The sequence below is a fragment of the Doryrhamphus excisus genome, linkage group LG8, assembly GCF_037039965.1.
Source record: "Doryrhamphus excisus strain RoL-2023G ecotype Guam linkage group LG8, RoL_Dexc_Guam_v1.1, whole genome shotgun sequence".
Taxonomy (NCBI): domain Eukaryota; kingdom Metazoa; phylum Chordata; class Actinopteri; order Syngnathiformes; family Syngnathidae; genus Doryrhamphus; species Doryrhamphus excisus.
In genome coordinates this window covers 1,411,570-1,434,187 of record NC_136364.1, presented here as the reverse complement: position 1 = coordinate 1,434,187, position 22,618 = coordinate 1,411,570, and the positions used below count along the sequence as shown (strand labels likewise).

At 40.2% G+C, this 22,618-nt stretch overlaps 1 protein-coding gene across 3 annotated transcripts in view; it reads left to right on the top strand.

The window, feature by feature from the left end:
* The window catches only part of bcas3 (BCAS3 microtubule associated cell migration factor), a 208,434-nt gene that overhangs the window by 118,076 nt on the left and 67,740 nt on the right, over positions 1 to 22,618 (top strand). The window contains exon 23 of one of the 3 annotated variants that reach the window (XM_078792602.1): positions 134 to 5,702. The exons of the other annotated variants lie outside the window; for them this stretch is intronic. Within the exon in view, the coding sequence (XP_078648728.1) occupies positions 134 to 144 (11 nt within the window). The 3' untranslated portion in view covers positions 145 to 5,702. Of the gene's footprint in view, positions 1 to 133; positions 5,703 to 22,618 lie in introns of those variants that run through there. 3 annotated transcript variants of the gene reach the window in all.

Below are 22,618 nucleotides of genomic sequence, written 5' to 3'. Positions count from 1 at the left end.
GAGACTGTCCATTAACCTAGTATAGGTTTGCATGCTGTAAAAAAATAAAAACTAAAAAAATGTACACAAGCATGACATATCACCAGCAGACATCTGAAACTCAACTTTGCTTCATATTTCCTGTCTCCCGCAGGTTATTCCTGAAAGCCGAGCTCTTCACGCTACCATTTTATTCATTTAATCTTTCATTTTTCTACATATTTATCTTTTACGTCGTCCCTTCATGAACCCTTCCCTCTCTCCCTCACTACCCAATCATCTTTTGCCATTGGTGTGAGAGACACGAGGACAGGCGGGGCAAGAGCAAGAGAGGAAGATAAGCAGCTTTCTACACGTCTACGTATTTGTCTGTCTTGCTCCGTCACGTTCAACTCTGCCACAGAAGGATTCGTACCCAGCCGGCATCTGCCATCAATTGGACGTGTTTGCTTCATCAAATAATTAGCAGACAATGAAATCATAGTAATGAATGATAAAATACACACTCAAAGCACATACATATGCATATGCACATGTCACGAATACATATGCATATACATATACATACAGTATACATAGTTTCATTATTGCTCCCTCACTGTATCACGGGTTTTCAAATGAATTAATAATGGCTGTTTTGTGGTAGACACGTATTGAAATCCAAGTGATGTGTAGTATTCTGGTCACTAGGTGGCAGTATTGAGACAAAGCTATCAGCTTACATAACATTAGCTTAACACTGCAAAGTCATTAAGTCAGTCTTGGAATGTCCCAGTGATCGAGTGAAAAAAAGCTCTACTCGCGTTCCGTGTGGAAGTGGTACATGTATGTCTTTTTAAGTTTAGAATAAATAAACTTGAGGCTAACTAGTGAGCTCTAACTATACTGGAGAATATTCCATTTATCAACATGGAACCTGATATTGTGAAAATTAATTAATTTGTCGCAGTTGGGTCTGGAAGTAATAAACCACGTTAAATGGACGACTGTACATACGCAGCAGCTCCTGGCTGGAATCTGTTTACCGTGCTTTGCCCAACTCTGTTCGGGCACTCGACTAGTTTGTTTGTTTGTGCACTGGTTTTACGAAAACCGAGACATATTTTCACAATAATTTTTGCCGACCAGGGTGTCCGAAAAATCAGTTAAAATAAGTATTTGATCCCCTGCTGAGTTTAAAAGCTTCCAACGACCGGTATAGTCTGTATGTACTGTATATTGTGGACATATGTAAATCATCGTAACGATATGAGGGAATTATGACTTAATACTGTTTTACTAAAATTGATATAATAAAAACACATCAGTCTTGAGAATCGGTATGAAAACAAATACATCTTGCATCTCTACTCTAGGTGGTATTTTTTATTGTAACAGACAATGTTTATTTTTAAACAAACACCAAGTAAGGGTTAATAATAAACTTTTCATTGATTGTGATGAAGATGAAGTATTTGATCCCCCCAGCCACCAGATAGCATTGTGACAGAGCGGTTATGTGTCCATCAAACACACAAATGAGTCCCGTCCCTTTAAGAAAGTACCGTCACCCCATTATGTGGACACACAAAGACTCTCAAACATATCCACTACCACGGGCAAGACCAAAGAGCTGACCTGATGATTGTAGACCTGCCCAAGACTGGAATGAAGTAGAAGAGCATGATCAATGGAAGAAAGCCAAGATAACTATCCATCACGCTCAGTCTGGAGCTCAATGCAAGCATTCATCTGGTGGGGGTAAGGGTGATTGGGAGAATGGTGAGGGAGCAGCCAATAATGACGATTGATGATGTCAAGGGAGTTGGGAGCATCATCAGCAAGAAAATAATTAGTCAGACAATTTAATGTCATGGTTTGAGATCCTGCTGAAGAAGACACATGTACAATTTAATGTATAACTTAATTTGACTTAGCGTTTTTGTGTCCTTGTTAAAACATATTACTCCTCCCATCGTATTTCCTTCTTTTCGTCCTACTCCTTGAACATAAGATTGATTTAGCTGGTTAGCTGCTCCTTCTTCTGTTGTTTTTTTTGTGGTTTGCAAGCAGCTCACGCAGTTAGCTAGTTTGCTAGCGAGCATTGACCACAACAGGAAACGCGACAAAGGAGAATCAGGACACAGAAGACACATGTACAATTTAATGTATAACTTAATTTGACTTAACGTTTTTGTGTCCTTGTTAAAACATATTACTCCTCCCATCGTATTTCCTTCTTCTCGTCCTACTCCTTGAACATAAGATTGATTTAGCTGGTTAGCTGCTCCTTCTTCTGTTTTTTTTTTTTGTGGTTTGCAAGCAGCTCACGCAGTTAGCTAGTTTGCTAGCGAGCTTTGACCACAACAGGAAACGCGACAAAGGAGAATCAGGACACAGAAGACACATGTACAATTTAATGTATAAATTAATTTGACTTAACGTTTTTGTGTCCTTGTTAAAACATATTACTCCTCCCATCGTATTTCCTTCTTCTCATCCTACTCCTTGAACATAAGATTGATTTAGCTGGTTAGCTGCTCCTTCTTCTGTTGTTTTTTTGTGGTTTGCAAGCAGCTCACGCAGTTAGCTAGTTTGCTAGCGAGCATTGACCACAACAGGAAACGCGACAAAGGAGAATCAGGACACAGAAGACACATGTACAATTTAATGTATAAATTAATTTGACTTAACGTTTTTGTGTCCTTGTTAAAACATATTACTCCTCCCATCGTATTTCCTTCTTCTCGTCCTACTCCTTGAACATAAGATTGATTTAGCTGGTTAGCTGCTCCTTCTTCTGTTGTTTTTTTTGTGGTTTGCAAGCAGCTCACGCAGTTAGCTAGTTTGCTAGCGAGCATTGACCACAACAGGAAACGCGACAAAGGAGAATCAGGACACAGAAGACACATGTACAATTTAATGTATAACTTAATTTGACTTAACGTTTTTGTGTCCTTGTTAAAACATATTACTCCTCCCATCGTATTTCCTTCTTCTCGTCCTACTCCTTGAACATAAGATTGATTTAGCTGGTTAGCTGCTCCTTCTTCTGTTGTTTTTTTTTTGTGGTTTGCAAGCAGCTCACGCAGTTAGCTAGTTTGCTAGCGAGCATTGACCACAACAGGAAACGCGACAAAGGAGAATCAGGACACAGAAGACACATGTACAATTTAATGTATAACTTAATTTGACTTAGCGTTTTTGTGTCCTTGTTAAAACATATTACTCCTCCCATCGTATTTCCTTCTTTTCGTCCTACTCCTTGAACATAAGATTGATTTAGCTGGTTAGCTGCTCCTTCTTCTGTTGTTTTTTTGTGGTTTGCAAGCAGCTCACGCAGTTAGCTAGTTTGCTAGCGAGCTTTGACCACAACAGGAAACGCGACAAAGGAGAATCAGGACACAGAAGACACATGTACAATTTAATGTATAACTTAATTTGACTTAACGTTTTTGTGTCCTTGTTAAAACATATTACTCCTCCCATCGTATTTCCTTCTTCTCGTCCTACTCCTTGAACATAAGATTGATTTAGCTGGTTAGCTGCTCCTTCTTCTGTTGTTTTTTTTGTGGTTTGCAAGCAGCTCACGCAGTTAGCTAATCACAATCTCCCTTATCCAAAAGGACTTTTGTGACTTTTGTATATTTAGCGGGCTATCATGTACTGTGGGTTCCTAATATGCTCGTACGGCCACGTAAACACAAACCGAGGTAGAGCATCTTCAATTCTCAAATGAGTATAACACCCTCTAGTGGTGGCAGTAATAAATACAATACGAAGCACCCATAGTTGGCACTAGCTGGCACTAATCCACCACAATGTACTAGAACACAAGAAACATTCATACGCTGAGGAAATAAAAAACATACAAAATTGCATTTAAAAAAATATAAAAAACAGCAAATTCTCGAAAGGTGAACCTCGATGTAGCGAGGGAACATTGTACTTCATGTGCAGTACAATTTTATGAAAGTCTTTTATTCTATTCTATTATTCTTCTTATCCCGTACTAAAAGTATTCTATTTTTAAACAAACTTGCTAATTACTTCAACCGATTCATACAATTCCAATGTCAAAATGTTTACTATTCCAAGAAATGTCCCAGCCATTTACACATTTTATGTTTTTTTCGCATCAAAATATTCACATCGATTCAAAACATTCCAACACCAAAACATTCAGCTCATCCAGGACATTTGGACGAACATTTCCCACAAATGACTACTTTTCCCTAAATTCCACATTTCCATAACACTAATTCCCTCAATATTAAGAGAAAAGTGTTACTATTTTCCGTGGCTTTAGTTGCAATGCAACATTCCCAGTGTGTTGACGGTGTTCGTATGTAAAGTGTGTGAAGTGTGCAAAAGCATAAAACGCCCTCTATGTTCCAGCTCACATGAAGAGAAAGCAAAAATGTGTTTCGTGAGGACAAAGCATCCTGTGGGCCTTTGGCAGCGTCAGTGTATAATTGTTACGCTTGTGAGCCAAGAATGGTGTTTCTGTGCATGCATGTTGTATTATTTATAAATAATGTATGAAGAAGTGGTAGAGGGCTTCTTTGTTGAAACATCATGACTAAATGGCAGTGGAAAAGAGACACAAATATGCAGTCAAGCTACAAAAAAAAACCCTGATAAGTTATTCTATCATATAATGTTGCAGTTCCTTCATCCACAGCTCACAGAATTCTAAAGAAATAAGGTTAGCTGTTGGAGGAAGCCACCAAAGGCCAGATGTTTCTTGTAGTTGCTCAGCAGGACAGCTCAGGAGGTGTTTTTGTACAACTCTCCAAATCCTAAATGTCTAGGTCATTTCTCAACTCGAGGTTTCAGCTCCATGCACACATTTTTAATGGGATTCTGGTCCAGAGACTGGCAGGCCACTTTCTTTTTGAGCCACTCCATCATCCATTCCTTGGTAGTATGTTTGTTGTCAGGAAGACTTTTTCTGAGACCTACTGTATCTTCAGTGTTCTCATCCAAGTTTATAAGCCCAAGCCCAAACTGTAAAGCTGTAAACCTGGAGTGTCCAAAAGTGTGGTCCGGGGGCCATTTGTCGCATGCGGTTGTTTGTTTAGTGGCCCACGGCACATTCTGAAAATATAATTTAACAAGAAAAAAAAATGGCAAAAATCCAAAAATGTGCAGTAATTTTGCAAGAATAAAGTCAAAAATATGAAGAGAAAAAAGTTGGCATGTAACAATAAAAAATGTAATTCTACAAGAATAATATTTATAACACTTCATAGCAATTTATCGCAAAAAGTAATGTAATTTTATTATGCTAATGTTGAAACATCAAGGAAAAAATTAATCTGAAAGTCACACAATATTATGGGAATAAAGTCATATCACAAAAAGAATATTTACGCATATTACTTAAGAAGAAAAGTAAAATTTTTGGACATATTTTTGAAAAAACAGGGTAAAAATGTGGCAAACAGCGGTGAATTTGGTAGTCATAATCATGTTTCTTCACTTCCGTATCACAAGGCTGAGACACAGTTTCCTTTCTATTTCCACCATGAAGAAGTTTGGACACCCTTGATATAAACTATTATAAAATATTATACGAGTTGCCATTTTTCATATGTACATTTTTTATGTTTTATTTTAAAAATCATTAAAACTGTTTTAAAAACGCTGAGCAGAGTTCGTATTTTATTTCCTGACTGAACCCAAAATGAACCCAACCGTGATGATCGTGTGCCGTTACACAATCACCCCCTCCCAATGCAGTGGTTCCAACGTCACTCTTGCAGTTTTTCTAAAATTAATAAATGAATAAATGCTTGCTGTTTTGTGGTTCTCCTCCAATTCTGTGTGGAAGTGGTACGTTTTTGGCATTTTTTTCGTCTTTCCTCCTCACTTGAAACTCTGTCTGAGGTTTATAGTAAAGTAGATGATGGCAGTGTTAAAGAAATTGCGTGTTAATAAACAAAAACAATGAAATGAGTTGAAAGGGCACAACTGTCAAAATGCAGAATTCATATGAGTCGATTGTGTGCAGAACAGCTGAAGCCGTGCTGAAATGTAAAATGAAGTATGATATTGTTTAGTGTGATAGTTTCTACTTAAGAAAACAGCTAAAATGCTACTCTGCTAGTGTTAGCATGCTAACAATGTTAGCAACATCTCGCATGGTTGAGCTAAGTGTCAAATGTTAACATGCTAACACTAACATGACAGCACTAAGTGTTTATGTCGGTTTGTACACATGAAAATGGCTAAAATGCTACTGTGGTAATGTCAGCATGCTAACAATGTTAGCAACATGCACCATACAACATTGCCACAACATAAACAACACATAAACGGTTGTTTTACATGAAAATGACCATTTATTTACAAATATAACACCACATACCTATTTGCAACTGATCTGTATAGGGGTATATAGGGGTGTTATTTCATGTCTACAGGGCTCTAATAACGGTAAAAAATGACCCACCATCCATGAGTGACGACTGTAACCTTAATACGTAGAAAGCAAATAAATGTCTTATTTAGTGCAGAGTAACAAAATGAATAGAACACCTGTCTTTCAAATAGAAGTCTTAACACTTGCTTAACTTTAACCAATCAAAATTCAGTTATGATAATGTCGAGGGTGACCATGTTTTTGATAAAGAAATCTCCTGCTTTTTTAAATTTTACTTAGTTTTTGATTATTATGCTAATTATATTAAGATTGCACACTAAAAATTAAGAATATTTTGCTATGAATAATGTGATCTGGTGTATATTTGTATGATAAAACAATAAGAAAGAAATGTAACTTTATCTCCTTCAGAAAGAAATATGTTGTGGTCACTAGGCCTGGATAATAATAATAATAATAATAATAATAATAATAATAATAATAATAATAATAATAATAATAATAATAATAATAATAATAATAATAATAATAATAATAAATGATCATTTTTCAACCGCTTATCCTCATGAGGGTTGCGGGGGTGCTGGAGCCTATCCCAGCTGAACCCCAAATGAACAAATGAACTGCAAATGTAAACAAAGTAGCTAATTTGTTACCCTTATATTGCCATGTGCATCTGTGTATGTGTTCCTTGTTGCTTTCAGCACATTTGTTCCATAGAACAACGGCATGAACAGAGTGAGACCTTCAGTCATAAAGTCACATTGTCTCAGTGAGTGGAGGCGTGGCGTTAGCATACACAGTGGAACGTAGTATAGAGATTTAGTTAGTATATTTTCATATATTTGTCATTGTACTTTTTTAAAAAGTATTCATCGCACAGTGGTGCATTTATTTTGGAGGAGTGAGTTTCGATAAGAGAGCATGTCCCCCGGTTGACATTTCACCGTCTCCTAATTGTAATCAGTGTTTTTGAGTGTAATTATCTCCATCAATTAGAACCTGGCAATGTGGGAGCATGGAGTCTTCTGGGAATCCAAAAAAAAAAGGATAATGGTCCCAAAAGAACTCAAAGTTCCTTGCACGTTTACAGTAAGCCCGTCCGTGTGTCCGTGTGTGGGTTGCCAGTCGTTTGAAGTGCTTATTTTCCCCAAATTACAGTGCTGCCATAATGAAGTATTACCCTGTAATTCCATTCTTGGCGAATTGTGTGTGTTTGCGTGCGTGAGGTGAAACCTTGAGCGTGCATGTGGCCAGCCGACTTGTGTACGTGAGTGTTTTTGTGCTTTGATGCATTTTGCGACTCAAGTCGAAACATTGCTTTTGTGTGGCATGCGGCCCCCGCTGTGCTGAGGCCAGTGTTTGTACGTGTAACAATGCGTACGAGGGCGGCTGAAAAAGGCAATTTTGCGTGCGCCGTTCCCCAGTCGTGCTTCTAAATGTGTGCTTCCACCAGCCAGCTGTGACAGCGCTGCGTTTGAAGAGCAGGCGTCTTTGGCTGCGGGCTGTGTCGGCCTCACCTGCCGCCTCCCCGACCTGCTGAATGTTGCATGAGGCCTGGCTGTCTCATGCATAGTGCAGAAGCACAAACATGCCATTCAATGATATACATACTGCATTGGCACCTGGATCTGCCTTCGCTAACAAGCCCACAATCTATTTTTCATCAGCGCATGCAGGGTGGACGTTTGAGGACAGGAAAGTTGAACACACAGGAAAGTTTTTTTTTTTTTACTCTCCAAAGTCATTTTTCTCATGATGGATGTTTTAATTGGATATTTTTAGATTGCGCTGTCTTTACCCAGGCTTTTATTTTGTTTCATGCTGTGATTTGTAACCCGAGGCGATCCGCGTCTTGGCCGGATTGTAGCACAGGGGTCTCCAAAGTGTGGCCCAGGTGGCCATGTCATCCCCGGCTACCCCGTCCCCCGCATTAGAACTTGACACAGTAAACAAAGAACACACGCAAATACAGTTTTCCCTCGTTTATCCCAGTTAATTAGTTCCAGACCCGAACGCTTTTCTTTGAAGTAATGGTAATGGTAATGGTAATGGTTTTATTTCATTTGAACATGCATCAGATTACAATTGGTGCATCACATAATCAGTTCACAGTTCCACATGTCCAAAAGGAGTAGGAAGAAGCAAAGCTTATTAAATCCTACCCCTCCATCTGGTACTTTTACAATCAATCAAAAAACTGTTACATTTGTTCACTTCCTGCTTTCCTAATATAGTTTAAGGTTGTTTTTTTTATTTAAAAATTTTTTCATCACGTACTGAAATACGAGGTGATATGAGCATCCAATTACATAATCGGTACCACTTTTACAATCAGTAACTGTTACATTTGTTCACTTCCTGCTTTCCGTAATACAGTTTAAGGTTTTTTTTTTTGTTTTTTTTTTTTAAATAATGTACCTCGTACCGAAGTACAAGGTGATATGAGCATCCAATGACATAATGGGTACCATAGTAAGTGTCAATATAGTGATATATATAGCACATCATGACTGGTTCAAGACATTGTCTTGACATTGTAGGATTCTATGTCAATACATTGAAAATGTTTGTATAGTTACAGCAAATAAGAGAAAATAAGACATTGTTTACATCACATTGCTTGCTTATGCACAGGCTACGACATCACCAAAGTGATACAACAGACAGATGCCGCTCTAGTAAGCCACCGAGCTTACCAGTTAGCCTCCAATTTATTTATTTTTAACTTAAGATTGGGTTTCAAACGGAGTGGAGAAGACAGACTAAGACAAGGAATGATTTTTTTTTTTCTAGTCTATCATGTCAGACTGCAAGGATCCATGTCTTCAAGCTAAGGTCATGTAAGGTAAGCTAACATTACTGACGCTAGTGACCAAAATACTACATAAGACTTGTCTTTCAATATTTCTGGACTAATTATCGGCCATAGTCAACCAGGAAACATATTTCATTTATTCATTAATTCATGTTTCAAAAACCGTGATACAGCGAGGGATGACTGTACTCCAAAAATGGCACCGGCAAGGGAAAATGGCCGACAGCCTGTTCTTACTGTACCATGGAACCGTGATTAGCTTGTTTTCTGGCTCAAGTTGAAAATGTATGCCAAATTTTTGCCTGGGTTTGCGTACATTTCCCGCTTAGCGTACAATATGGCGCTTGTCTCGTCATGTTATTCACACGCTACGTCAGCCCAGCTGTTTTATCACACAAAATGCATGCTAACAAAATGTAAAAGAATGAAGTTTTGCTGTTGAAATACGACTTTGATATGTTTCTTAACACCGGAATGCATTCAGGCATCATGTTATGTATTAAAAATGTCTTCTTAAACCCGTGAGGGAAATTGAGGATAAATGATGAAAAGCTTACACACATTTATATTGTATATATTTTACTCTATTACATTATATCATTCATATAGCATATATCATACATATTTTATTCATACAGCATCTAATGTATCTTTCACAGGTTTATGTGTGTGTGTGTGTGTGTGTGTGTGTATGCATCCCAATGCTTCTAATGAGGTCAATCTCCCGTGTGGAGCTAAAACCTCTGTCTGCCTTTATCTCTTTTGCATGGTCAACGGATTACCCGTATTCGCTCTCTCTTTTTTTTTTTAACCCTTTCATTCTTGTTTATAATAAACGACAAATTGAGGATAGTATAAAGTGTACAGTATACAGCTACCTTTTTGTCATTAATTAGTCTGGCGAACCCCAAAAGTACAAAAACGGAATACATGTTCCCAATAATCATCAAATTAATCCAAATCCAATTAATCTGTTCCAGACATCCACAAATGTGAACACAAAACACATTTTATAGAGAATAATTGCTGAATAATTGAATATAAGACTAAGAATAGAAATCAATTGAGGATAATAGTTTTCTATGCACTGGACTGTACTTAAACGCCTCATCAGCACAGTTTTTATGAGGAGGAAAGAAGGAATAAAGGAGACAGAAATAGAGGTGTTCATCGTTCTATGTGTGTTCTGTGACCAAATAAACCACACACCAACACAATGAATATAGATAAAGGATTCCCTGGTCGGAATCTGTCTGTAGTGTCCCAACTCTCAATTCATTAAAAGGATGACAGCCGGACTATTCAGGTTTCCTGATGTTTCTTCTGTCATCGAGTAGGCTTATCAGTTCATGCTAGGACACAACTAGGAACAAAACGGTACTATGACTAGGTAGGACAGCGCTAGTCTGTGGAGATGTCCTTTGTAACTCCCTTTTCTAATGTGTACATATTTGTGCTGCTGTGTCTTAGATTGGCCCCCTCGTGATGCAGTCCTAATTGGAAAAAGTTTGGTCGACCTTGTTCCACTGGATGTGCGGAACAACACTGTTAGGCGTGTACTACACCTACTAAGTACAACGATATGGTGGTGTATACTTTTGAAGCCATAATACACAGCATGTTTGTCCTGGCAGCGCAGCGAGCAGGGCTGCAATCAGTTAACATGAGCGACTGTCACTAGCTTCTGCATTACGGCTAATGTGCCGACAGCAGTCTCTCCCAAATCAGAAACATTCCCCCTGATCCTTCCTCCAAAGCTCTGCTCAGAAACAGGAATTGTGGGGTCAGCATCTGGTGGAGGATATGGCAATTGATGACTTTTCTAGAACAAAAAAAAAAAAGAAAAAAAAACTTGTTCTCAAGCCCACCAAAAACAAATAGTGTGGGGGTGGGTGGTTGTGGGGTGCTTCTGCCCCTGAAAAGCCAACAGCTGGGATGGGTTGGAAGTTGCCTGGAGGCTTGCAAGTCACCCCTTCCCAGACCATATGGGGGAGGTTAGGTTGAGGCTAGGCCCGTGTCTCTCTCTTCCACATCCCAAACTTCCCATTCCCATTAAGAAGAAGCTGGAGATTGCAGGGGAAGGGAAGTAAAAGAGCATGACCGTGGTGTATTTCACCCCCAACCATACCTTCGTCTTTAGCCTAATCAAATCAGGCAGGAAGCTTACCAGACAGAGGAATGTTTATTGATATTTTCTTGATACACTCCAGATCAAAATGTTAACACCAGTTGAAAAATTGCAAGAATTTACATTTTTTGTTGGATCTTAGAGGTTCTAAGTAGAACTTCCAAATGCAAAAAGAAGCATTAAGTGAAATAGGATGTTCATCAGTTTATCAAAATTTAACATCATAAAATGTTGACAGAAATGAGGACTGAATGTGATTTAGTTTCAGGTATTTACACTGTCATGACCTCTTGATGGCAAAGGCAAAAAAACTTTCTCTCTTCCAACATCCTGAGGCTGATAGAACAAAAAAAGTAAAGTGTTAGACCCAACAAAATGTCACCGGCTCTGAGCTGGATGATCCCATTGGCTGTCCGTCAAGACTTGGGACCATCCTCGGCCCAAACAAAAGGTTGTTACTGGTGTCCAGTACAGTCCAATAACCATCAGATGGTGTCTGCCAGGTAAGGCTTTTAAGAACAAAAAAAAAGACTCCAAAGGTCTCGTCTCCTTCAAGGCCAACAAATTGACCGTTTGGGACATTGAAAGGTGGAAGAAAGTTTTATTCTCCCTTGATGGTCCTGATGGTTTCCAATGTTACCAGCATGACAAGGAGATCCCACCTGAGATTTTTTCAGAGTTTTATTCAACTGAGCTACTTCAGGCCGAACTTGGCTCAGGTGGTAGAATGGTTGTCTCCCAATCTGATGGTTCCTGGTTTGATTCTCAGTCCTCCTTTGACTATTTGAAAGTATCCTTTGAAGATACTGAATCCCCGAGTTGCGAGCAATGCTTGTGTCATCAGTAGTAGTATAGAAGTATACAAGTAACTGCCGAACAGTCTAGGGCATACTCAGATTCCAACTCCTGAACAAGATAAGCGGTAGAAAACCAATGAATAAATGGAATATCAACATCATGACTTGTCTTGATTGTTGATTGTTGGATTGGTGCTCTCAACGGTCTGCAGATGGTACTCCGTAGTGCCCGGGGTCAATGTATGCTTCCCCTGTTTGGATCTTTGCTGTGGTGAGGAGCTGACGATTGGTTGTTGGGCGTCATCTTGAACGCATGTCAGGTGTTGCGATGACGAGGACTGTTGGACAGTACACAAAGAACCATCACAATTGTTGGTCCGTCCATGGATCACACACCTTTGTGGGTATGATCGTTTTGGCTTCTTATAGATAGCAAAGCTGCCTTGTTAGCATTGAGCGGTGCCTATACGCCTGCGCTGTTGGTGACATATTGGAGGGTCCTCAACGGCGGACAAGTGGTATGATCAACAAGGGCATAATCGGACTGAGAAAGCTGAGGTCCTTCAGTGTGTGCAGCAAGCTGCTGGAGATCTTCTACCAGTCTGTGCAAGCCTTACCTTTACTTTGCTGTGGTTGGTTGGGGGAGAAGCACCAGCAAAAAGGGCATAAATCGAAGAGACAAACTGATCCAGACAGCAAGTTATCGGCACTGAATTGGAGGTGTTTGTAAAAGAGAGAGACAGGAGGGCACTGGACAGACTGTTGTCCATCATGGACAACCTCACCTATCCACTCCATCGGACAATAGCGGGGCAGCCAAGCTTATTCTCCAACAGACTCCTTCAGTTCCGGTCCCACAGTGAACGATACTACAGTATTTATTTGCATTTTATTTTGTTTCTTTCTTTTTTTTACCAAAAATACGTATATTTATTGAGTTACAGGATTAGCCACAGTAGTTCATGTATTTATTATTTAATTTCATAATTGATATATTCAACTTTTGTTGTGTTCTATTAGATGGTTTTCCATGATGACCCACCTTTTTGTGAGTAGCATGTATGGACACAGAGTGAAGATATCTGTCTGAGATATCTATATGAACATATCTAAGTGATGTGTTTGTGGACATGTTGAATTGTGAACATTTTGATGTACTAACACCGTATGCATGTTTGAAAAAAAACAAAAACAAACTCAACTAAACTACTACCTGAAGTGAGGCGGTGTGTATTCCATCATTATCGGTGACTTTACTGAAGTCCATCTTGTCGGCAGAGGCATTCAGAACTAGAGCAGCAGTGTTTCTAATGGTACGTTTGGTCGAGGTCACTGGGAGGTGACGGCTTGATTTCCCCTCAAGGCACCTGCGTGTGTGAGAGCGTGCACACTTGCTGCTGTTTTTGACATACAGTACGTATCACTCCAGTGTGTGTTTGTGTGTGTGTCCAAAACACAAACCAATACATGAACCCCCACAGAGGGCCTGATGTCGACTGCTTCTTTAAAAATCTGAGCTTTTGACGTTTGTGTTTTTTGGCGGATGGCTTCTGTCTTTGCAGAAACAGCAGGAAACTGTTGTTATTGTCCGATGGCAATGTTGGCAGACCTTTCAGTGAGCATCTTTGCTGTGAAGATGCTTGCTCAGTGAGTTTTAGGGCGAGAACTGGGTGTCTAAACCTTTGTCCAGCGAGGACCACAAAGTGAAAAATCAAAGGGCGCCACTTTGATATTTTGTAAAACAATACATGTAGAAATGCTAACTAAAAGCTAGGAGACCCAAGTTCGATTCCACCCTCGGCCATCTCTATGTGGAGTTTGCATGTTCTCCCCGTGCATGCGTGGGTTTTCTCCGGGTACTCCGGTTTCCTCCCACATTCCAAAAACATGCTAGGTTAATTAGCGACTCCAAATTTTCCATAGGTATGAATGTGAGTGTGAATGGTTGTTTGTCTATATGTGCCCTGTGATTGGCTGGCCACCAGTCAAGGGTGTACCCCGCCTCTTGCCCGAAGACAGCTGGGATAGGCTCCAGCACCCCCTGCGACCCTCGTGAGGATAAGCGGTAGAAAATGAATGAATGTCACATATGACACCTTTAAAACATTTTTTGTTTTCTTTAATATTTCAACTTTCGGCTACTAAAATGACATAACATAATGATGTAACATGTTCCACAACCTAATTTTCCAAAAATTACAACTTCATTCATTGTTTTTTTTCTTGTGTTTCTGTATTTTTTCAGTTTTATGCTCCCAAAATGATTGTTTTTTTGTTTTGTTTTTTTGTTGTTATATTATATTTTTAAATGTGCTGTGTGCCAAAAAAAAAAACAGCCATGGGCCATAAAGGCCCCCAGGCCCCACTTTGGACACCCCAATAGCAGGAGAATGATACTTGACACGTAACGGATGTGTGCAGTTCAGAATGCTTGCTGCTTTGCACTGCGTCATATAAATGAATTATTGATTTATTAATTCACCAACTGTATTTAATGCATTTTGCTGCTATTCTGTACCATGTGCTGTACATCCATCCTATTCAGGTCTTTGTGAGGGGTTAAACTTACCAAATCAGCAGGGGATCAGATAATCAATGTCCTGTAAACAGACAAGACGACAAAAATCCACACTTTAACGTGCATTCACCCCAAAAATGTTTTGGTCAGCCGTCGGAGCCAAACAAACACCTGAGTACACACGGATTTGAACCTTGAACTCCCACTGGAGACATAAGCTAACATGTTTGCGGCAAACTTACACAGGAAAGAGCGAGGGGGTGAGCAATCATCTCTTTCTCTTTCCTCTTCCATCTAATCTGTTCAGTCTATTTCCGTCAGACATCTTCAAATCAACAGCTTGGCCCGTTTATTTGTCCAAGGCCACAACTTAGCTGCTTTTATTGCTCTGAAAATCTAAATCAAGAGGGGATGTAGGGGACATTTCCGGATGAGCATGCCTGGAGGCCCGCTAAGGAGAATGTAAACCGGGCCTGCAGCATAAGTGATAACAAATAAGAGATGTGCTGGACGTACGTAATTTGTTTTTGTTTAGACTCTAAAGAGCACCATAAAGTCTGACTGGAGCTCCATGCAGAAAAAAAGAAGCAGGAAAACACTTGACAAACATCCAAACACTGCCATGCACTCCTCAAACACCCTCTTGTCTTGGCTTTCACACATTTCAAAACATCCTCACTGGGATAAACACATCAGTCAATGAAGGGAAATGCCCAAAACATCCAATATTAGTCCTTAATTGGCAAATCATTCAGCAACAATACGGCTAGTCGTCCAGCTAGTACCAGTTTGGTGTTGGTGTGGACTTTTAAAGGAAAAGTGGCCATCATCCGCAATCCTCATGTGAGACATGAATACACATCTTTCTCTTATAAATAAATGGAATTAATAATTAAAAATGAAGTATATTGTTTAACATAGGTGGCAAGAAATATTTCAATATTGAGCAAAGCAAAATTTGTTCTAATCAGAAATCACTCCACTCTCTTTATTGCTCTCTGGTTCTACCATATCTTACTTATTGTGTGGAAATATGGGATAATAACTATAAAAGCAATCTTCACTCGCTAAATGTACTGCAAAAAAGGCCAGTAAGGATAATTCATAATGCCGCCCATAGTGAACATACTAACTCCTTATTTCTAAAATCACAAATACTTCAACTTGCTGATATAGTTCATCATAAAAACAGCTAAAATAATGCATAAGGCTAAAAATAACCAATTAGCTAAAATTGTCATCCAATACTTCTCTACAAGAGAGGAGAAATATGATCTCAGGGAAGAAGTACATTTGAAACACTTCTATGCTAGGACTACGTTATGCTAACCATAGCATTTCAGTATGTGGAATCAAACTATGGAATGGATTGAGTAAGGAAATCAAACAATGCACAACGATGAGCCAATTCAAGAAACAATACAAGCAGTTGATGTTTGCTAAATACAAGGATGAAGAGTCTTGAACCAGTCATGATGTGCTATATATATCACTATATTGACACGCACTATGGTACCCATTATGGCATTGGATGCTCATATCACCGAGTACTTCGGTACGTGACAAAAATAAAATAAAATTTTAAAATAAAAAAAATATTATTAGGAAAGCAGGAAGTGAACAAATGTAACAGTTACTGATTGTAAAAGTACAAGATGGAGGGGTAGGATTTAATAAGCTTTGCTTCTTCCTACTCCTTTTGGACATGTGGAACTGTGAACTGATTATGAGATGCACTCAATTGTAATCTGATGCATGTTCAAATGAAATAAAACCATTACCATAGTTACACATGCAGGTTATGAATATAGATGAATCATGTATTGCTGTTGTATTGATCCTCTGTGTGGTTGTTGGTTAGCAATCCCTTGTGTTCAAGTATTGTTGTTGTCTAGTGATGCCTTTATTCCATCTGATTTTATCATTATTTGTGTGTCTTTAAATTTGACACACAAAGCCTTGATGTGATTTTACGTTAATGCCTTCAGTATCCCTGTGGTTTTTCCTCCAGTCGGTTTTTGGGTCATTTTAGCTGTGCTACTCTGTATGAAGATTTTTATGTATGTGTACAAAATGATCCACAGTCATGTAGAGCGTTAATGCACAGCACTCCCTCGCCGTCCTTGTGTGTGAAGCAGCATTCTCAGAGCGTTGGAGGGGTGAGGGGTTGCTCCGGGGCCTGGCTGAACTTCCTGTGAAGGTGTACGGGATAAACATAGGGAGGGATGCTGGGAACGGGACGGGCTGTTTGAGGAGATGAGAGTCTGAGTCTGGCTCAGACATCATCCCTTCCAAATCCCTACTGGCTATCATATCCTTGCTGACTTTAGCGTAAAACCGTCAAATACACACTCTCCCATGCCTGTGATTCTATCTCTCTCTCACACACACACTTTTTTTTGTTTTTATCTCCCCCGTCCTGGCCCTTGCAGTGCTACATTTACAAAGAGCAGGACACTTAGTCTGCTCGGGCCTTCTGTAAAAGCTTCAATCCTTTTCATTCTCTGCGGCTTTGCTGCGTATGAAAAGCAGAAGTTATTTCACGCTGCCTCTGGACACTCGCACTCATTTCACAAACGGAGACATGTCATATTCCCTACAAAAGCATGTGTCCTTTCTTGGCCCCGTACGACCGCTCTGCAACGCTTGTCCCCCTCCATCCAGCCTGTGACCGCTTATTTATTGTTTTATTGTTCTTAGTGATGTGCAAATCCAAACATATGGAGATCTCCGACACCTGGTGTTTAGTCTCTAAATGGATACTATCATTGTGACATTAAATTAGGGCACTCTGCCATGGAATTTAAGTTCAGATAGTTGACAGCCCTTATGAGTAACTTTTGTATGATTTTTTGTTCTTTTTATTCCTTTGCAATAATGATACATTTTTCTTCTTTTCATGTGCTGTCCTCACTTCCTGGCCTTGCGGTGATTCAGGTGAGTGCCAAATTTGATTGCTATCACTGAAACTAATTTCTCACTGTAGGTCTGTCAACTCTCCCACACACTACCTGTATCATTCTAATGGCATCTTCAGGCCTGCACCACTCCATCACCAGCCTGACATGCTAATGTTCAGACATGCCTACTGAAACTGTACCTTAATGCTACCGGTGCTGGTGGAAACAGCCGTAATCAGACCGTAAAGTAGCTACTGCTACCTGGTTTTGGTATTATAATGAATTTATTATCATTTTTAAATGAGTGGCACAGAAATTAGTGGAAAATGAGGAATAATTAATTCAAAGTCAACTGTGGTGACGGCCTTATGCTTGGCGTTGATTTTCCACTTGCATAGACATTGGGGGCATTTTCGGGGGTTTTGGGACCCCAAAAAGGAGTGGCAAAAATGCTCAGAAATGCTGGAAAATGTGTTTGTACTTCACCTCAAAGGAATGACTATCAAATATGTGTCACTTAGAGTTAAAAAAAAACATATATAAGTCCATATATTGGACTATAATTGATGATGCCGAATGAATGAATGAAAGAATGGAAGTCACACCTGCATGTACGATTAACTAGCAACAGCACCACAGTTGATTAATTAATGGTCCAGTTGTGTGGAATCTTATTTTTTAATATATATATATATTTTTTTTTTTTCACGATATTGTCTTGTATTGCGGCTGGTTCTGTTGTGATGACAGTTTGTTGTGTATTGTCGTATTGGTGAGGTTATTACTTAGTTATCATTTTATTGATATTACAGAATTCACTAATTCCTCCTTTATGGCGGGTAATTGGTTCCAGAACCGAACTTTATAAGTGAATTCAATATATTAACAATAAATGAAATCTTTTTGTAGTTATGGCACAGAAAACAATCTTCGAAATACTCAACATTACTAGAGCCCTCAAGACCTGAAATAACACCCCTATATTTACCTGTACTTTTGTATTACCCAATATAGTAGATATAATCAGACATATTAGACATAAATAAACGTTTAAAAAGTTGTTCCCCTGGGAACTTTAATGATGAGTGTGGTACTCACCAACAATTACTGACACCTAGTGGCCAATGATTCACAATTACGATGTTTCTTCTACCTTGTATTTGTATTGTACTTCAGTTCATTTCTAGGGGGTGAAGATATAAACATGAGTGGATGAATGAAGTTGGGATGAATAATGGTTTTCAGTGTAAAGTCGGAAGGCTGCTATATAAATACAATCCATTACGATTATGATCAATATGGTTATGTGGCGAGTGACAGAAGAGACGGCGTTTGTGCCAAAGAAGAAAACAATGGCGGTGGTTTGTCCTCATGTTTTCATGCGTACCCCCCGCTTGTGTGCATTGTGTGTGAAGACAGGAAATCATATGTGTGTTGCTTGTTTGCTGGGGGCTGAGCTGCTGAATAGACTCCTGTGTGGCCATCAGCGTGGTGAGCATCCCTGGGGGGCGGGAGGGGGGACATAAAGACTGTAAGTGTTCTGAAGACGTGAGCTCCACCACACTAGTGTTTCGTTTGCCTGGTGGGCATTCAGAATGAATTCACAGATCCGTCATGTGCCATTTCCTTTTGTGAGGCACACCCATGTGCAGCTCCATTATTTCCCAGCAATTGTCAGAACCCCACAGACGCCCGTAGCATGCAGCAGTAAGCAATAAGGCCTGAGTAGATCCCTGCATGGCCTGGATCACTTCATCCCTCCTAGTTGAGTAAGCTGGTGTGTAAAACACAGAGAAAACACAGTTTTTGACTCCCAGGCCACAGTGGTTTCTATAACGTTCTGTGGCGTACCAGGGTGTCCACTGCACCCAGAATGTCGGATTTATTTGTATAAAAGACGTATAAACACATTGTTGGATCAGACGTCCGGGTTTATGAAAAAATATAACTAAGTCTTTGGTGTTGAATGAGTTAACAAAAAATTAATTCATTCCTTTTTTACCACTTTTCCTCACGAGAGTCGCGGGGGGTGCTGGAACCTATCCCAGCTGTCTTTGGGCAAGAGGCGGGGTACACCCTGGACTGGTGGCCAGCCAATCACAGGGCACATATAGACAAACAACCATTCACACTCACATTCATACCTATGGACAATTTGGAGTGGCTAATTAACCTAGCATGTTTTTGGAATGTGGGAGGAAACCGGAGTACCAGGAGAACATGCAAACTCCACACAGAGAGGGTGTAATTGAACCCTGGTCTCCTAGCTGTGAGGTCTGCGCGCTAACCACTCGACCGCCGTGCCGCCCTTAACAAAAAATGTAAACCAAAAATACAGTAAAATCTCGTTATATCGATATCGGTTATATCGAAGTACTGCTTATTACGATACTATTTTCATTTCATTTCATTTCTAGTCCTTTATGATATAATTAGTTCTGTTAGTACGATACCCAGTTATTATGATAATCCGGTTACTACGATGCCCTTTTCATCTCCCGCCAGCCAATTTGGTCTGCTTATATCGATACAAAAGCAGCTTAAATCAATCTTTGCTTAAGGATTTCAATACCAAAAAAGAACACGGCGAACGGCTGCTTCCAGTCAACTTTATTTTTCACACTTCCACCACCAGAGCGCAGCACACACACCGATTCCCGCACTTCCTGGTTCACAGGTGATGCTCAACCCGCCCCACATAGCTGGCCAAACACATGCCTGCAACAGAAGAACCAACTGACATAGCATACACACCTAATCCAACGAAGACACAAGCGTACAAATACATGTATTTAATTGTGTTGTATTCAGATATCTTTTTATCGCTTGCAATAATCACTGTTTTTCATATGTACATGCTGGCGTTCATTGGTTCTTCTGTGTTTGGCCAGCTATGTGGGGCGGGTTGAGCATGACCTGTGAACCAGGAAGTGCGGGAATCGGTGTGTGAAGCAGCCGTTCGCCGTGTTCTTTTTTGGTATTGAAATCCTTAAGCAAAGATTGATTTAAGCTGCTCGACATTGTTCTATACTATAGAGTGCATTATTGCCCACTTTTAATGCAGTTCGGCGCAGGATCGGATATATCGACAGTCCGGTTATATCGATATTTTTTCCGACTCCCGACAATATCGATATAACAAGACTTTACTGTAGTGGCATCTCCGAGGCGCAGGGGTTCACTAGCCCGACAAATGTTGGTATCTTCAACAACGGTAAAGGGCTGGTTGTCCTGCGGCAGAGCCCCACCTCGTGGTTTGTGACAACCTTTGGGGGGCGGGGGGTAGCTACATCGCTACCAGATGTAGCGACAAAATCATCAAGTTGGTAACACTGGTCAAGGGAAGTCACAGAACGTCACAGAAAAGAGCGCTTGGTTTGTTTGTGCTAACACACCTACTAACACAGTACAGGTAATCTTGCACCATCAGTGTTTTTTTTACTGTTACTGCAGTATTTTGTCATGCACGCCTCAGTTCGAGTCGGACCTTCTGGAATGACGCTTCATGACTTTATTTCAATATATGGCAACAGCTTCAGTGTGAAAAGGATTTTAGTGAAATCATTTGGAAACGTTTGGAAGACCGAATTAAAAAGCTTAATTTAGTTTGCATACGTCTGGTTTGGTGGCTAAAGAAGAGGCTTCTGACCAACACAAACACGACACTTGAGCAGTGTTGGGGGATTCGTCATGCATGGCTACTAACTAAACATGAAATGTTTATGCTCTCCATTTGTGTGGAGAAGTTGGATTTCACGCTGCTCTCCGAAGTATTCATGAATTCTTGCATCATCACGGTGTCCTCTGATGGAAGATCAGAACATTGAACAGGACCAAACATTAACATTTCACCACCTCTCCTCTTCTCCACCTCTATCATGGCATACCACTTTTCCACTGTGGCTGCGTCTTCAGGGCTTTGGTTTTCCATGGTCATGGTTCCACAGGGGTGCTGAACTGGTGCCATATTGTTGGGTCCAACTCTGACTCCAAAAACTTGCTGAGCTGAGTGCTTTAATGTTAGCATGATGAAGTGAGGGGAGGTATTACCTTAAGTAAATACCTGCCAGTTATCTCCGTTTCAATTTCAAGACTCCATCCATCCATCCATTTTGGATGCTGCCAACTGACTTCACACACACATTCCTACCTGTGGGCAATTTAAAGTCCCCAATTAAGCTAACATACCTGTTTTTGGAATGTGAGAGGAAACCGGAGTACATGGAGAAAACTTGTTGGCTTGTCATCAAAGCTCACTTTCGGTCACATGATGGCGACAGGGTGGCGACAGCTCGATAAAGTCGATGTTTCTCTCTACAGGAAACAACAAGCTGCCGTTTTCTGATTTTAAAAAGGTAGAAACAAACTCAGTTTTGGATTTCTGTATCTCTTTGCTGGGTTTGTGCCGTCAGTTGGAGGCACGGCCACAATGTGATGGTTGATGGAGAAAAGGAAGTTACAGTGGAAGACCCTCCCATCTCACACGTTTACAGCTGCGTTGGAAAAGGGAGCTGGTGAAGAGTATTTGGTGTTTTCAGTCGGAGAAAAGTTGTTGTGGCTCTGTAATGACAGGATCCGTGCAGCCATTGTTACTGGCTTCTGGTTTCTTAATGAAAGACTAGATATGGTTCAGGACAAAAATAGGGCGCCTTCTGCCCCAGGCCAACCACTGCTGCTGCTAAGTGTGAGCATGACATTAACACCCAGTGCACACGTGTTTGGAACGCTCTTGGAAAGCGGAGTGTGTGGTCAAAGACAGGGATTTGTTCCAATCAAACCCTTAAAGATTGCGTAAAATTCCGTAATTGGAAACAAATGTGGCGTTCTATAACGTGTTATTCCAATACTGCCAAAACCAAAACCCCAGACTTTGAGACACTGTTCACACGGAAACGTCCTGAGGATTGGTCGGATTGATAAATACTTGTATCCGGATGGGAACTAATACACAAGGCACACTTACGCATAGCGCTATGACCAGACACACAGACGGAACCACGTCAAACTATAGAAGAAGAAAGAACGCATGTGCATAAGTCCGCTTTTCAAGGCTAATCTAGACGGCATCTGACCACGTGAAGGTGGGTCAAGGTTTGACTACCTTGCATAGC